Source organism: Bufo gargarizans, chromosome 7, assembly GCF_014858855.1.
Source record: "Bufo gargarizans isolate SCDJY-AF-19 chromosome 7, ASM1485885v1, whole genome shotgun sequence".
Lineage (NCBI taxonomy): Eukaryota > Metazoa > Chordata > Amphibia > Anura > Bufonidae > Bufo > Bufo gargarizans.
In genome coordinates, this window is record NC_058086.1 from 43547517 (window position 1) to 43565660 (window position 18144).

An 18144-nucleotide genomic window follows, 5' to 3' on the forward strand; every position below is an offset into this window, starting at 1 on the left:
TATGTATGTGCACCGCTCCTCATATGTACAGCGCTATGGGATGAATGGCACTTTAATAATAAATAATCTATCTACTATCCATCCCATATCTATCTATCTATCTATCTATCTATCTCTATCTATCTACTATCCATCCCATATCTATCTATCTATCTATCTACTATCCATCCCATATCTATCTATCTATCTACTATCCATCCCATATCTATCTATCTATCTATCTATCTACTATCCATCCCATATCTATCTATCTATCTATTTCACATGTGGATGTTTTCAATAATTTTTCACGATCAGCTGCCCGTGCATTATGTAAGCGCTGAGACTGTCATACACATCCTTCTATCTACACTACAGCAGTAAGTGAATAGAAGCATTGTGCCCCTGCAGTGAATGGGTAGCATATCAGGCCACGTGGCATGTGCCACATTACAGGCTCCTGACACCAGGCCACGGGCACAGCAACTACTAGAGGTCATTTCCTATAGGCTGAGGTCACGTGGTTCCTGCTTCTTATAAATTCATTATCACGGTATCTTAATAGATGACTGGAATGGCTGAGAGTTTCTCGGCTCTGACGGAGGATGATAACTTTTAGCTGTTGTTGCTGAATGCTTCATTTTAGCTTTTCCAGAGATCTAATCACTACTCTGAAGACAACAAGGACCCAGATCAATGTAGAAGATAATACCAGTAATACAATCGCTCAGCCTGTCCCCCTTCTGCCCACTGAATGAGCAGATGTGATGTGTCAGGGCACCGGGGACAGGAGATTAGTAATATTCTAGTCATGTTCTGCGCCATCGGTATCTTATGCTCAGTGAGTGATGGGGACAGAAACAAAACTATTCCTAATCCTATCCAAACCACGGAATGACCATGGAAAAAGCATGAAGAATTATGTTCTGCTAGAGAGTCAATAAGCAGAGGGCCCTGCTGCCTGGACCCCAGGGATCAGCTGTGATCTGAATGAAAGTACTGCCTCCCTGTCTCTCTATATAAATGATATAGGTACAGATAGTACTGCCTCCCTGTCTCTGTATATAAATTATATAGGCACAGATAGTACTGCCTCCCTGTCTCTGTATATAAATTATATAGGCACAGATAGTACTGCCTCCCTGTCTCTGTATATAAATGATGTAGGTACAGATAGTACTGCCTCCCTGTCTCTCTATATAAATGATATAGGTACAGATAGTACTGCCTCCCTGTCTCTGTATATAAATTATATAGGCACAGATAGTACTGCCTCCCTGTCTCTGTATATAAATGATGTAGGTACAGATAGTACTGCCTCCCTGTCTCTCTATATAAATTATATAGGCACAGATAGTACTGCCTCCCTGTCTCTGTATATAAATTATATAGGCACAGATAGTACTGCCTCCCTGTCTCTGTATATAAATGATGTAGGTACAGATAGTGCTGCCTCTCGGTCTCCCCATGTAAATGATGTAGGTACAGATAGTACTGCCTCCCTGTCTCTCTATATAAATGATGTAGGTACAGATAGTACTGCCTCTCTGTCTCCCCATGTAAATTATGTAGGTACAGATAGCACTGCCTCCCTGTCTCTCTATATAAATGATGTAGGTACAGATAGTACTGCCTCTCTGTCTCCCCATGTAAATGATCTAGGTACAGATAGTACTGCCTCCCTGTCTCTCTATATAAATTATGTAGGTACAGATAGTACTGCCTCCCTGTCTCTCTATATAAATGATATAGGTACAGATAGTACTACCTCCCTGTCTCTCTATATAAATGCTGTAGGTACAAATAGTACTGCCTCCCTGTCTCTCTATATAAATGATGTAGGTACAGATAGTACTGCCTCTGTCTCCCCATGTAAATGATGCAGGCACAGATAGTACAGCCTCCCTGTCTCCCCATGTAAATGATGTAGGTATAGATAGTACTGCTTCCCTGTCTCTCTATATAAATTATGTAGGTACAGATAGTACTGCCTCCCTGTCTCTCTATATAAATGATATAGGTACAGATAGTACTACCTCCCTGTCTCTCTATATAAATGCTGTAGGTACAGATAGTACTGCCTCCCTGTCTCTCTATATAAATGATGTAGGTACAGATAGTACTGCCTCCCTCTCTCTATATAAATGATATAGGTACAGATAGTACTACCTCCCTGTCTCTCTATATAAATGCTGTAGGTACAGATAGTACTGCCTCCCTGTCTCTCTATATAAATGATGTAGGTACAGATAGTACTGCCTCTCTGTCTCCCCATGTAAATGATGTAGGCACAGATAGTACAGCCTCCCTGTCTCCCCATGTAAATGATGTAGGTACAGATAGTACTGCCTCCCTGTCTCTCTATATAAATGATGTAGGTACAGATAGTACTGCCTCCCTCTCTATATAAATGATATAGGTACAGATAGTACTACCTCCCTGTCTCTCTATATAAATGATGTAGGTACAGATAGTACTGCCTCCCTGTCTCTCTATATAAATGATATAGGTACAGATAGTACTACCTTCCTGTCTCTCTATATAAATGATGTAGGTACAGATAGTACAGCCTCCCTGTCTCTCTATATAAATGATATAGGTACAGATAGTGCTGTTGGTCCTTTTCCCTGCTCTATATAACTTTATATCAAGCAGCCGCCTACAAACTGTAAAAATCAAATAAAAAATCTGTTATCACATCCATTACGGAAACTTACTTCTTTCTGTGCACTTTATAGTGAGTGGGTAAACCTGTAATTTGTCCTGTATCCCACTCACATTTCACCTCTGTTGAAAACTCTTCTAATTGACATTTAACATTTGTCGGTCTGTCAGGAGGATCTAGTTTGGAAAAATAAAATATAAATAATCTGTTTAAAAAATAAATATACTATTAGAGTGACCCTGCAGACATAAGGGGCGTCCACTTCACCCCAAATTCTCATCTATGTGATCTATGGGTGTCTGGTGGTAGGACAATTTGCAGCTTAGGCTACTTTCACACTGGCGTTTTGGCTTTCCGTTTGTGGGATCCGTTCTGGGATCTCACACGCGGTCCAAAACAGATCAGTTCAGCCCCAATGCATTCTGAATGGAAAAGGATCCGCTCAGAATGCATCCGTTTGCCTCCGTTACGTCTCCATTCCGCTCTGGAGGCCGCCTGCAGCGTTTTGCTGTCCGCTTGACGAAACTGAGCCAAACGGATCCGTCCTGGCACACAATGTAAGTCAATCGGGACGGATCCGTTTTCTCTAACACAATCTGGCACAATAGAAAACAGATTCGTCTCCCATTGACTTTCAATGGAGTTCATGACGGATCTGTCTTGGCTACGTTACAGATAATACAAACGGATCCGTTCATGATAAATGCATACGGTTGTATTATTGTAATGGGTCCGTTTTTGCTGATTTATGATGGATCTGCCCAAAACATGTGAAAGTAGCCATACCTGTATGGTCAGGTCGTGGGCAATGTTTGTCATCACACACCCAGTAACCTGTATAAGGAATGCCTGATATTTCCACATGCACAGTAAGTTATTCCTTATACAGGTTTTATCATTACAACTGCTGTTCAGGGGCAGCTTGTGTATCCACCAATAAGAAGAGACCACATAGGTGTGAATTTGGGGGTGGGGTTGGACCCCCCCCCCCCCCCCCCGCGCGGTGAGTCTCTTTAAAGGGTACTCCATATTATGGTTTGTTGCATATATTTTTTTCTTGCTTTTTTTATATCCATGTTTTCAACTTTATACTGCAAAATAAAGAAAATTATATGGATGGGAAAACCAACTGAACACATTGATCATATTTTTAAAGAAAATACAATTAGAGATGCAAAAATCCCAATAATTTCTCCCTAATTTCATCTCTTTTGTTTCTGTCCTGACTTATTCTGTCAGACAATTCTTCTCTACGCGTCCCTCTTCTTCTTTCCCACGGTCCTCACCCTGGCTGTAAGACAACAGTCCGCAGCAGGAGCCTCCCCTACTGTTCCATTTTAATAGGAGACCAGGAATGTTAAGGTCCACTCTTTGTACCCACATGGAAGAAAAATATATTTTAAAATATATGTCATATCTATAAATTATGTTGCTAAATATATTTGAAATATATTTCTCTTCCATATGGGTAAGACCCAGCGGTGTTCTCCCACAGTGTTTCCTAGCTGACGAGACCCCATAATGACCAGTATTACACAGAAAACTTACATCCCACCTCTAACTGTGTCATGTTTATGACGTGCAGGAGTCCATGACATTCCATGTAACAAACAACATGATAACCGGTTCTGATGCGAACAATTTCAATCATGGACGTAGTCTGGTTCTGAAAATCAGGAATCCTGTTTTTTCCATTAATTTCAAATAAAAATTTCATGTTCCCAGGGCAGGTTTGCAGTTTATTGACACAGATTATTGTAAGGTTGGTTCCTACCGCCACGACCGCGGCCGGTCTGAATATCAGTTCTCCCTTAGTTGATACCAAACCTGCAGGACGAAGTGAACAGACAGTAAGCAAGGACAATCGAGGTGGTAGCGCGGCCGAGTGGTCCAAGGCGCTGGACGGATAATTTAGCTTTACAGTGAGTGAATAATCACCTTCTGATGATTTCATAATGAATATGTGAAAAATCCAAATCACATTCCATTTAGAAAGCTTGGTTTCCATGTCTGCATGTCACGTCACGAAACGCACTGATGACATCTACAACACCAACAAAGAAAATAATATAAAAGTATTCAAAAGTCGAGACATTTGTTTCCCTTGAATATTTTCTACATAACCATCACTTACAGGAAAATCCTAAAGTGTACCCTATGGGTGACTTAACACACGCTTGATTTGCGATGTGGATTCTACATCTGAAAATCAACCACACTGGGGATTGTCAAATCTGCAGCATTTCAATATTGTTGCACATTTTTTCCAATGTTTCTTTGCAGATTTCACAGCTTCAATGTATAAGTAGTAAAGGGAGTCTTTCGCCTATACTGACCCTTATAGAAGACTAACACTATTGTCAGCATTATAGTCCCCATATTGGAATGCTACTCACTGTTTAGCTGTTCTTTAAAAAAACACTTTTATTCAATATGCAAATTAGGTCTGAAGGTGCCCAGGGGCGGCGTTCAAGCGGAACCTAGGGCGGGCCAAAGGGGTCAAAGGGGAGGGGTTTCATATGAATAGCGACGAGGGGCCTGGGCACCGGCCGATTGAACGCCGCTCCTGGGCACCTTCAGACCTAATTTGCATATTGAATAAAAGTGCTTTTTTAAAGAAAATAAACGACGGACAGCTAAACAGTGAGTAGCATTCCACTATGGGGACTATAATGCTGATAATGGTGTTAGTGTTCTATAAGGGTCAGTATAGGTGAAAGACTCCCTTTAAATCTACAGTTAATCCGCATCACAAGACATGCAGAATTTACAGCAAATTTGTAGCAGAAAAAAATCCAGCAGGCATGGCCTCACAAAAACCTGGTGCTAAAGGGTAGTCATTTTATAAATATATGACCTTGTACTGTTCCTGAGAGCTGCACTCAGTATTCTGCTGGTGGAGTCACTGTGTACATACATTACTTATCCTGTACTGATCCTGAGTTACATCCTGTATTATACTCCAGAGCTGCACTCACTATTCTGCTGGTGCAGTCACTGTGTACATACATTACATTACTTATCCTGTACTGATCCTGAGTTACATCCTGTATTATACTCCAGAGCTGCACTCACTATTCTGCTGGTGCAGTCACTGTGTACATACATTACTTATCCTGTGCTGATCCTGAGTTACATCCTGTATTATACTCCACAGCTGCACTCACTATTCTGCTGGTGCAGTCACTATGTACATACATTACTTATCCTGTACTGATCCTGAGTTACATCCGGTATTATACTCCAGAGCTGCACTCACTATACTGCTGGTGCAGTCACTGTGTACATTACATTACTTATCCTGTACTGATCCTGAGTTACATCCTGTATTATACTCCAGAGCTGCACTCACTATTCTGCTGGTGCAGTCACTGTGTACATACATTACTTATCCTGTACTGATCCTGAGTTACATCCTGTATTATACTCCAGAGCTGCGCTCACTATTCTGCTGGTGCAGTCACTGTGTACATACATTACATTACTTATCCTGTACTGATCCTGAGTTACATCCTGTATTTCTTTTATTAAAATTTTAAAACAAACAGATAAATAAATATATAAAACAGAGACCAAACCAACCATACAGGACATGATGCTCCTCAGCGCGGCGCAGACAGCACCGGTCCAGCCCACTCGCCACAGAACACCAGCTATGTACAATATTTACAATATTTACAATATCTATGTACATGTACTAACCTTCCTGATCCGGTTGCACCTACCTACACTTAACAAATACAGAAGTTAAACTTACAAAAAGCCCACCCACCACCACCCCAATGCAACACACAATTTTTTTTTTTTTTTATATACTATATATATATATATTTTTTTTTTTTTTTTTTTTTGGTCCCTGAGCTGGTCCCGCATCCCATGCCCCCAGTACATGATAACAGACGTCCATGAACCAGCCCAGGATTTTCTTATATGTCCCAAAGTCCCCAATGTTCCATGGAACCCTCCCCCCATTTACCCACCACCCAACCTAACACTACACCCGACAACTCAACCTATACAAATATACAAATATATATATAGACATAAAGACATATAAACTACATTACATAGTACATTACATAGTAGACCTTAACCTCACCACCCACCGTGAGGCTTTTCAGCCACACACAACCCATTAAAGCCCAAGTTTGGCGCCTGCAAGCCCTATGTCCTCATACAGCCACCAAAACAAAACAAAAATCTACAGTGTCAGCTTCAGCCCACCACCGGGAGGGGAGACAACAGGCTAGGGTACCCTAAAGGCAAAACCCCTCCAGAGGAGAGAGGCTCTACCCGCCCCCAACCTCTCGTACTCCAGAGAGCGCACCTTCACCAGGTCTCCGAGAATGTTCCTAACCACCTCATCCTCGGGGAGGATTTTGCGTTGCGTCGAAACTAAACACCGTGCATGCCACGTGTAGTACCTGACCACTGAGCTGACTAGGAATAAAGTGCAAAGGTCCCTACCACCCAGGTGTCTGAATGCTCCATAGGCCCATTCCGCATAGGAGAGAGTGACCAGCCTAGGCCAGCCAATGGAGGTCCCCACCCTGGTGTAAACCTCTGTGTTAAAGGGACAATGAAGCAGGAAGTGGTCCATGCTTTCCAGCACACCACCGCACTCCTCACGGGGACACCCCCTGTCCTCAGAGCTCCTACACTTCAGATTGTCCCTCACACACAGTTTCCCATGGAAGCAGCGCCAAGTCAAGTCAAAGAACTTCAAGGGGATCCTATTGGAATTTAAAAGCCGTAACCCAACCCTCAGATCCCGACCTGGGCAGTCCCTGAGGGCCAGAGGTTTCTGGAAATGGGTCAACAGAACCCTCTGGTCAAGGAGTCTCCTTGACTGAGTCCTGATTTCCCACATCCCCAGACCCCACCGACGTAATACCTTCAGAACCAGGGCAGCATAAGCCGGGAGATGCCCATGTGGTGTGCGGAGATCCTTCACTTGCCCCCCTGTCTCCCATTCCTGGAAGAAAGGCCGAAACCATCCCCGACAGGAGGCTACCCACAGAGGAGCCCTCTCTTGCCAGAGGTTCGAGAGATTAATCTTAATAAAGGTGTTCACCAGGAACACCACAGGGTTGACCATACCCAACCCTCCTAGTCTCCTCGTACGGTAAGTAACCTCCCTCTTGACAAGGTTCAGTCTGTTTCCCCATAACATCTGGAAGAACAGACTGTAGACCCGAGTCCAGAAAGGTTCCGGCAAGACGCACACACTGCCCAGATATAACAGCAAAGGGATCAGGTAGGTTTTGATAATGTTCACCCTTTCCCTGAGGGTTAAAGACCAACCCTTCCACTGGTCCACCTTCTGAGCGGCAATCTTAAGCCTGCTATCCCAGTTTTGATGGGGGTAATCCCCCTGGCCAAATTCAATGCCGAGGACTTTTGTAGATTCCTGGGGCTCTGGAAGGGTGTCCGGGAGATCAAAACCAGGATCTCCACCTCCCAGCCAGAGACTCTCACACTTATCTCGGTTGATCTTGGACCCAGATGACTCTGAGTAGCGCTCTACCTCAGACAGTACCCACTCTGCCTCCCCTCTCGAAGACACAAAGATAGTTACGTCATCAGCATACGCCACCACCCTCAGTGTAGTCTCCGGAGCCGCCCGGTCCATCCCGATGCCCGCCAACGGCCCACGATCAACCCCTCTAAGGAAGGGATCGATCGCGAACACGTACAAAAGCGGGCTCAGAGGACAACCCTGGCGAACCCCAGATCCCACCCCAAAAGGACGCCCAATCCAACCATTCACAAGCGGGAAACTCTCTGCCCCTGCATACAAGGTCTTAAGCCAATCAACAAACCCCCCGGGCAGGCCATATCTCAGAAGGACAGACCAGAGGTACTCGTGGTTAACACGATCAAATGCTTTTGCCTGATCCAAGGACAGCATGTACCCCTTCCAGTGACCTGCCCTGCCCTGCTCCACGGCCTCCCGGACACTGAGCACAGCACTAAAAGTACTGTGGCCGGGAACAGAGCAATGCTGGGCCCCAGAAAGGAGCTGGGGTGCAAACTTCACCAGCCGATTAAATAGCACCTTTGCCAAAATCTTTCTGTCCACACCGAGGAGCGCTATGGGACGCCAATTCTCAATGTGGAAAGGATCTTTACCCTTTGACAGGATGATCAGGGCCGACCTCCTCATTGACTTTGGTAGAGTACCCGAGGAGAGACACTCATTTAATACCTCAGTCAAGAGGGGAACTAAGGTGTCCTTAAAGGTCTTGTAAAACTCAGATGTTAAGCCATCCGGACCAGGTGATTTTTTGGGAGCAAGCCCCTCAATCACCAGACTGACTTCCTCTTCACTGATCATTTCCGTCAAACCGTCAAGAGAGGGGTCTACCCCTGGTTCAGGGACAGTTTCAGTCAGGAAAGCCGATATCTTATCACGATCAAGATCCCTCCTTGCCATGAGATGTGAGTAAAAGGATCTGACAACCTCCAGAATCCCTGATCTGGACCTTCTCAGAGAACCCGTACTATCAATCAGTCCTGACACAATCTTACTACTCACTGACATCCTGCAGTTTTTGTAAGGGTCGGGCGAGCGGTATTTCCCGTAATCCCTCTCAAAAACCAAAGATGCGTGCCTATCGTACTGACACCTCATAAGCAAAGACTTCACTCTGGAGATCTCCTCACGGCTACCCCCAGTCGAGACAAGACGTTCGAGTTTCCTCCTCAGGCCCTGATACAGGCGATACTTACTCAGACTCCTAAGGCTCGAGAGCTGGCGGAAGAATCTCCCCACCCTTTCCTTGAAGATCTCCCACCACTCAGACTTACTGCCGCAGAGATCCAGCAATGGTACCTGGCTCTGAACGAAATCCTCAAAGGACTGTCTTATCTCCGCTTCTTCCAAGAGAGACGAATTGAGCCTCCAGTAGCCCCTTCCCATTCGGGGGGTCTCTGCAACATTCAGAGAAAACAAAATCATACAGTGGTCGGAGAACTCCACCTCCACAGCGGACACGGCTGAAGAGATGGCTTCCTCCTTTAAATAAAACCTGTCTATTCTAGACCTACAACTAGCCCTATGATAGGTGAACCCCGGGTGGCCTGGGGTGTGCCGGATGTGGACATCCACCAGACGAGCCTCACTAGCTATTTTATTAAGCGCAATGCTGTCGTAAGTCAGCTTGTCCCTGGAACCTCCCCTATCCTGGGGCCTCGTGACAGTATTGAAGTCCCCTCCAAAGACCACCTGCCGACTTGTAAAAAGATAGGGCTTGATCCTCATGAAGAGACACTTACGGTCCCACTTGGACTGGGGACCATAGATGTTAATTAGACGAAGTTCTTGTCCCCTCATGAGGACATCCAGGATCAGGCACCTCCCCATTTCTAATTCAATAACCCGTCGGCATTCTACCGGTGCAGTAAAAAGGACTGCCACCCCGCTATACGGCTCGGCCGCAAGAGACCAGTAGGAGGATCCGCGTCGCCACTCCCTTTTAGCTTTAAATACAGCTGCCAAATCTGGCAGCCTGGTCTCCTGCAAAAACAAAATGTCAGCTTCAACCCGGCTGAAAAAATCAAAGGCCGCAAATCTAGCCGTATCTGACTTAATGCTGGCGACATTAATGGACGCCAGCGTCAACGGAGTGAGTGCCGCCATCATGGGTGATTGAATTAGATGGCTTTCTTTTCCCACTGCCCCCACCAACTTTTTCATCAGATGATGGCTTACCCCTCTTCAAACAAACAGATGTGTCCATTTCACCTCTGCCCTTGTGCTCTGACTCCAAGCCAGCCCCCACCCCTGAGGACATGTTTTCCCCAGTAGAAGGAGGCTCGGCGTCCCCCGCAGGCCCAGGTGTCACCGCGACTCCCGAAACCTCCCCACCGGCTCCCTCCCCTGAGGAGGGGGAGGTGTCACCAATGGCTTGGAACCGGTTTGAGAGACTAATCAGAGGGGGGTTGGTTGTACCTTCCTTTGGCATCTGGCGGGTGGGAGAAGATCTTAAATCTCCCTTTTTCCCTGTACGTTTATTACCCTGCTTTTGCCATCCCCCACTTCCCCCGTCATGGGGGGATAATGAGGAGATGGCACCTTCCTCTTCCTGGATCCTCCTAATTTCCTCATCCAGCTCACTGTCCCTTTGGGCCTCAGCAGTAGCAGCAGTCTCAGGGGTGAGATCAGGGGTCATCCCAGCTTCCCCAGTTGCCTGAGGTTCCCGGGATTCACCCATCTCCCTCTCCCTTCGGCGATTTTCCTGACGCCTCAGTTGGGCAGGCGTCTTTTGCTTACTTTTCTTCCCTGGCCCCTCTGTTCCTTCACTTCTGCCAGCCCCTGCCCCAGTAGAATTGGCCTCACGGCTTCCTCCCGCCGGGGCATTGACCGCATTGGCAAAGGAATGAGGGCAGCGACTGAATGGGTGACCTAAGTCACCACACAGGTGACACCTAATCTCTGCACATGATGCAGCGAGGTGGCCAATCTCCCCACACAGCGCGCACTTCTGTACAGTGCAGTTAGCACTGAAGTGTGTGGGGCTGCCGCATCTGTGACAGAGCTTCGGCTGACCCTGGTAGAAAATCTGGATGCGATCCCTTCCAAGGAAGGTGGCAGATGGTATGTGAGTAACTGTGTTTCCTAAAAGCCTAAGTTTTACCATGAACGTCCAGGCCCCAGACCAGATGCCATGTTCATCCCTGTTCTTCTTGGGAACCTCCACCACCTCCCCATATCGGCCGAGCCACGTCATGATGTCAATACACGAGAGTGACTCGTTACGGGTTAGAACGGTCACCCTCTTCACATTGTTTTGACGAGACACTGCCTGGACGGCAAAATCTCGCCAGCTGGGCTCGTCCTTTGCCATCTCATAGTTCGACCAGAAGAGCTCAAGTCCCTCCGGCCGAACAAAGCTGACATCGAACTCAGGGGTCCCATAGGGATGTATCAAGGCGTAGATGTCTGTCGCCTTGAAGCCCATCTTTAGAAGGAGCTCAACAACTTCTGATCTTGAAGGAAATGTATCACTGCCCCTCCACCTCAGACGGACCACATTCCTACGGAGAGCACCCTGCCCAGCTGTCGGGAGGGACCACGTGGTCTCCCCGCTCCTTTGCTCTCGGAAGGCTGAGAGGCCATGCCTATCTATCCAAAAGGATAGATCAACCTCCCTCCCCTCTACATTGATTGTGCTCTCCCCTCTCTTTAGAGCCTCCAGAAGACGCCGCTGCAAAACGCCGTCCCCAGAGCCAGAGGACAAGGAGGGTCCCCTACTCACCCCGGCTGTGACAGTAGCAAAACTGCGCACAGGGGCTGCCACAGCCGGGGGGGCAACCGGACCAGGTTCCACACCCTCCCCACTTACCAAAGACCCTCCACCACCCACTTCCATATCTTCCATCCCCAAACCAGCCTTACTTACAACAGATTCTGCGACCTCCCTTCCTTCCCTCCTAACACCATTCACTCCACCATCCAAACCCCCAGACATATTTTTATTAAAAATAATTTTCTGCCCCCCACCTGCTCCCTCACTCATACTGGCTGAACCGGTGTGTTTTGGTGTAATTATTGGTACCTCAGCATCACTGGGCCCTGGGGTCGGAGCTGCCCCCAAAAGACAGGCCACAGCCCCAACCCCACTTTTATCATTGCCCTCCGCTTCCTCAGTACTACCATTTACAACTTTTGGGCGCCGCTGATCCATTACCGGGCGCCGCTGATCCAAACGCTGCTGATCTGTTCTTTCATGGCGCCGCTCATCTGGACCAGCAGCGCCAATACAAAACAAAGGCTTTGGCATCAGTTCTTGACCTTCATTGGGAGGCGTAACCGTCATAGCTCCGACAGCTCCTTCATGCCTCTGCTGGCCCGAGGGAACAGCGTCATCAGCGGTTGGAGCCATCGGAGCTCCTGCAGCCATCTGTGGCGTGGAGCCACCCCCTCCTCCCATCAGGGAGCAAACTCCAGCGCCAGAGATTTTTCTCTCATCCTCCGCAGTAACCTTCCTGTCCGGCTTTTCAGCCGGTGTCGCACCAGCTCCATCCCCGTTACTGCAAACAGAGACGGAGCTCACCACCATATCGGATACCTCGCTCTCCCCTCTCTCCTGCACCGAGTCCACTGCAGGACACGGGCTGGGCTGAGAAGAGGGGCTAATACAGTGAGCCGGCCCTGCGGTCGACCCGGGGGTCCCAGGGAGGGGGGTGTATACATATCTTACCTGCTCCTGGAGCTTGGTCTTCTTAGCCTTTTTCTTTCCTTCCCCAGGCGTCTCCGGTGGCAACTCATCACCAAAGCATAAGTCCTGGAAACGCACTGGGGACTCCAGGAGCTGGATCTCCTCCACTAGGGCCCCTCCCGGGCTGCAGGTCTCATACTCATCCCCCGAGCCGCAGCTGGGTGACCTTGCTATTTGGCGTGCAGGGGGCCCACTGTACGGAATCTGCTCCTGCAGGCTGCCAGGTGGATCTTGCTGGTCATCATCATCATCCTCCTCCTGCACGACTGGTTCCTTCTCCACCTGGCTGTCAGGCTGCTGCCCCATCTGCCCCTTCTCCTCCGCCATCTTCCGAAAACGTTCCTCGTTTAGGAGTTTTTCCTTAAACGGGCCGCTTTTATCTCGGAGTACAGTCCGCCTTTGCTCAATCTCGCCAATGTCAGCTTGTAGCTGCTTTATTTGGTTCTCCAGCCCCTGCTTCTTCCTCTTTGGGGCCACTCCAACACAAGACCTCAAGCCGCGCAGCTCCTCCCGGAGCCTCCTCAGGGTCTTAGTCGCGTCTTCGTACTCACGGAGGTGGCTCATGACCCGGGATCCGTAGGTGGAAATGGACTCCCGGGCCCTCAGTACGCCCCAGCCTTCCTCCTCAAGATCTGCTTCACCTCCGTGAACACTCGGCTTTTGCTGGGCCCCGGAAGGGCCACTCTCACCCATGCTGGCATTCGGGTCCTCCTTAGCGGATCCAGCCTTGCGGCTCTTCCTACTACCCTCAGACTCAGGGGAGACAGAAGCCACATTACTGCGACTCCTGCCAGATCTTCTTACCCCTGAGTCCTCCATGCAGGCCAAACGCTGGCTTCTCCTGTCCCCTGAAGGCCTGCCGCTGGGAACAGGAGCCTGGGGCTTGCTTCCCTCGCTCATGCCTGAGAACCCACTCTCCCCCTGGGGAGGAGAGAGCCGGCCTCAGGTGGATAGATTTTCCTCCAAACGCTCAGGAGCAGCAGCAGCAGCAGCTACACACAGCCACAGGCGACCACACCCACAGGTAATCGCAGCTCAGGAACAGCTGGTCCAGAGCTGCACTCACTATTCTGCTGGTGCAGTCACTGTGTACATACATTACTTATCCTGTACTGATCCTGAGTTACATCCTGTATTATACTCCAGAGCTGCGCTCACTATTCTGCTGGTGCAGTCACTGTGTACATACATTACATTACTTATCCTGTACTGATCCTGAGTTACATCCTGTATTATACTCCAGAGCTGCACTCACTATTCTGCTGGTGGAGTCACTGTGTACATACATTACTTATCCTATACTGATCCTGAGTTACATCCTGTATTATACTCCAGAGCTGCACTCACTATTCTGCCAAATACTATTAAAAGTAGTCAAGAATCTTGTTCAAGAATATGTTGCAGCATACAGAACACATTTACACTCGTTGCCTCCAAACTGTTACAATTATCCTACCAATGTCATGTGCCCTTTAAAGTTAATCTCCCCCTTTTAACACCATTTTTTTTTCCAATCTAAACAGGTCCACAATTCTGTGCCGATTCATTTCTTACTATATCTGTATGGTGGTTGGAGCAGTTTTTCTGATATAGATAAATATAGTTACATGATAACATTTTGTCTGAACTCATATTTCTAAGCAGAACAGACCTTCACCATCGATACAGGGAGATGGAGCAGGAAGCAGCTGCCACAGATAGACCCCCCCCCCCTCGCCTGAATTCACACACAGGGTCACAATTAAACCTCAGATACCAAAATCACAGTGAATACATCCATCAGCAAATTTCTAACAATGAGGATACAATTAGAAGTGAGCCCGACCAGTCGCGGCCCCGCCCTTCCTAAACTAGGGCCCCCTGGCCACATCACTGGACTAACCCAGGGACACCGTAAGCAGCCACCCTTTGGGGGTAGAAGAACCTGTTGCTCATATCCCCCCCATTATTTAGTCCACCCTGCCATCGAGCACATGGTCGCCTAGCCATGGCCACCCAAACCTTGGGAATAGTTATTTCATTTTCTGCTTGTGCTGCCATCTAGTGGAGAGAAAGGCTACACTACAGACTAGTGAAATAAAAGCTGTAAAATATTCCCTCTGCAATAGGGTATGTCGACTTGTAAATATTTTTATTTTATTATCTAAAATAAAAAATTGCAGTCATGCTTAAAAATCACCTACAATTTTGTGTATTCAGCTCCTGCCCAGACCTATGTGTCTCCAAGGTTACAGACTACAAACAGCCCTATGTAGTCGGATTCTAAAGTCACTCTCCGACATCTGCCCCTCACTAAGGCCTCTTTCACATGACGTTTTTTTTTTTCGTTTACGGGCTGTTTTTTGCATTCCGTATACGGTCCGTATACGGAACCATTCATTTCAATGGTTCCGCAAAAAAATCGGAATGTACTATGTATGCATTCCGTTTCCGTATTTCCGTTTTTCCGTTCCGTTGAAAGATAGAACATGTCCTAATATTGCCCGCAAATCACGTTCGTGGCTCCATTCAAGTCAATGGGTCCGCAAAAAAAAAACGAACACATACAGAAATGCATCCGTATGTCTTCCGTATCCGTTCCGTTTTTGCAGAACCATCTATTGAAAATGTAATGCCCAGCCCAATATTTTCTATGTAATTACTGTATACTGTATATGCCATATGGAAAAATGGAACAGAAACGGAAACACAACGGAAACAAAAAACGGAACAACGGATCGGTTTAAAACGGACCGCAAAACACTGAAAAAGCCATACGGTCGTGTGCAGGAGGCCTAATGTTGTTTAGGATGACAAAGGTCTACATATCCTTTAACTGCAGCATTTTGTCAGGCGCCTTCTTGTTTTTCATGATCTACCTTGGCTTACAGATAAAAGACGATTGCTAAATTGTTGATGTGGTTTTACTGCAAATTTCCAAGATGCTGCAATCTAAACCGTCTCCGCCTATAAAAAAAAACTCCTGTGAGATAAAAGAATGTGATTTTTTTTATATATATATATATACCGTAAATGATTACAGAATTGCATAAATAGCAATTCCCTAACATACACTTTGTATCATAATTAAGGGGCGGGGGGCATGTAGGGCATGGTCTCCGATTCTGAAATAGTGCCTTATGGAGCTTCATGGAGTAATCTGATCAGATCCGTCCTATATCTGTCTCTTGGGAGAGAACATTGGAGATATAATGTATCCTGATGGTCGTCTATGGCCACCTTCACCCAGATGGGAGGGCAATGACCCTGTCCATAGATGAAGGGGCCTGAATTTCCACTGATTGCAACCCCTTTCCATATACCCCATTAGGATATGCAGAAGTCCCTGATCAGTCCCCCTATAGAACCTGTTACATTGTACATCCAGTGTGATCTGGGGGCAGCAGGAGGAGCTGAGCAGATTGATGTATAGTTTTAAGGGAAAAGATTATATAGAATGTGAAATGTATTTATCTAAGTCCCTTCTTTATTGAGGAGTCCAGTGGGGGGTCCTATATACAGAGAAGGGTGTCAGACACTGGACCACCCACTGGACTCCAACAGGGAATAGGAGTCATAAATGACAAGTTCTCTATCAATCTGCTCAGCTCCTCCTGCTCTATAACATCCCCCCCCCCCCCCGCAGATCAGACACCATGTTCAATGCGACAAGTTCCCTTTAAATATGCATTAGAGAGAAGGCGCCCACTAGCCCAGGGGTAGGCAACCTCCGGCACTCCAGCTGTTGTAAAACTACAACTCCCATCATGCATACTTGCTCTGCTCTTCTAAGACCTCTCATAGAAATGAATGGAGCATGCTGGGAATTGTAGTTTCACAACAGCTGGAGTGCCGAAGGTTGCTGATCCCTGCACTAGCCCAATATCCTATCTATTGTGTATTCCTCTTGCGTTATCTAACATACATCCTATGCATTATCTGCTTCTAAAGTGATTCGTCGCCTGCCGGACAAACGCTTGCCCGACACTTCCATAAACTGCTCTTCGTCTGCTCCACCTTGTCCTGCGCTGCGTAACATGTAAGATCTGCTTCTAAAATGACTCTTCGCTTAGTGGCTATGAGGACAAACGCTTGCCCGGCAATTCCCTGAATTGAAAAATGAATAGATTCTCATTTACATTTTCTGTGATTTCGATGCAGAGACGATTTAAATGTTTGCGATCGTGAGAGCCTTTTAGGCCGTTTTTGAGCCTAAGCAAGAAGCGGATCCAACAAGACATGAAACATATCAGTCCTTCCTTTCAGATCTGCCAAAAACTGCATGTGTGAATCCGGCCCTATTTGCATCTTTATTTTTATTTATTTTTTGCATCAATTTTATTACATAAAATTTTTTCAGTTTTGCTGAAATTGTGAATATCTTTGAAATAAAATAAAAGGGCTTAAAAATTCCTTAAAAAAAACTCATGTAAAACTACCGTAAGGCTACTTTGACACATACAGTATGTTTTTTCTGGCTTTTTTTTTTTTTTAAACTTTCCAAGTCCCATATCAGTGAATGGAGAGGGCGTTGCACATTTGTGGTGTGCTTTCCGTTCGCTTTGGGACCCACGTTCTTGAGATAGGAGCGGATCCCAGAGATAGGACCCACGCCAGTCAGACATTTATGACATCTCCTATCAATATAGCCCAGATGGGCAGCCATACGCCTTTAGCTATGGGACATATCAGAAGATGTGGGCCTCCATATTTTCGATGCATTGGATCCTTGTCCTATACATACAATGTGATATATGATCATAAAAAAGCAGAAGTCCCCGTCAGACCTACCTTACCCCGCGGGAGCGAGTGCAGATGTGCCAGATCTTGCAGTACTGACGTGAAAGCCCCTTTATCTGCTCATCTCTGCACCCGCCTACCCATGTCTTTAATCGTGAATCTAGGACATAGATGCAAATGCAGCGGTAACCTCAATACTGAGAATGTAACCTTAGCAGATGGTCGGGTGCTCCAGATAACGCTGCCTGACCTTTCTGGTACCGGTCCTGGAAGAGGAACTGAGCTGAGCTCACAAGCCTTGCACGCCTGGTCTCCATGAATGAAGACATTATGGCACAGCTGCCTCTTGCAGACAAATTATTTTGTATGCAGAATGCCAAACCAGATCAATGCCACCCAAGTGCCCAGTGTAGACATGGCATCATGGCAGAGGTATAACTTGAAGATCCTGGGTCCCCACCTGTTGAGTGTCTTCTATAATACTGGGGTAGATGGGGCAGAGGGGGGTTTTATGCCCCTCAGGCTCCTGGACCCGGTAACAACTGCTACCTCTTCACC

The 18144-nt window shown here is 46.9% G+C and overlaps 1 protein-coding gene across 1 annotated transcript in view; it reads right to left on the reverse strand.

The window, feature by feature from the left end:
- Nucleotides 1-15793, reverse strand: part of IL23R (interleukin 23 receptor) — a 39142-nt gene extending 23349 nt beyond the window's left edge. The window contains exons 1-4 of the mRNA XM_044301947.1: nt 15726-15793; nt 4583-4688; nt 4193-4471; nt 2697-2820 (exon numbers count right to left, since the gene is read on the reverse strand). Of these exons, the coding sequence (XP_044157882.1) occupies nt 2697-2820; nt 4193-4471; nt 4583-4652 (473 nt within the window). The 5' untranslated portion in view covers nt 4653-4688; nt 15726-15793. The remainder of the gene's footprint in view (nt 1-2696; nt 2821-4192; nt 4472-4582; nt 4689-15725) is intronic.
- Nucleotides 15794-18144: the final 2351 nt, after the last annotated feature.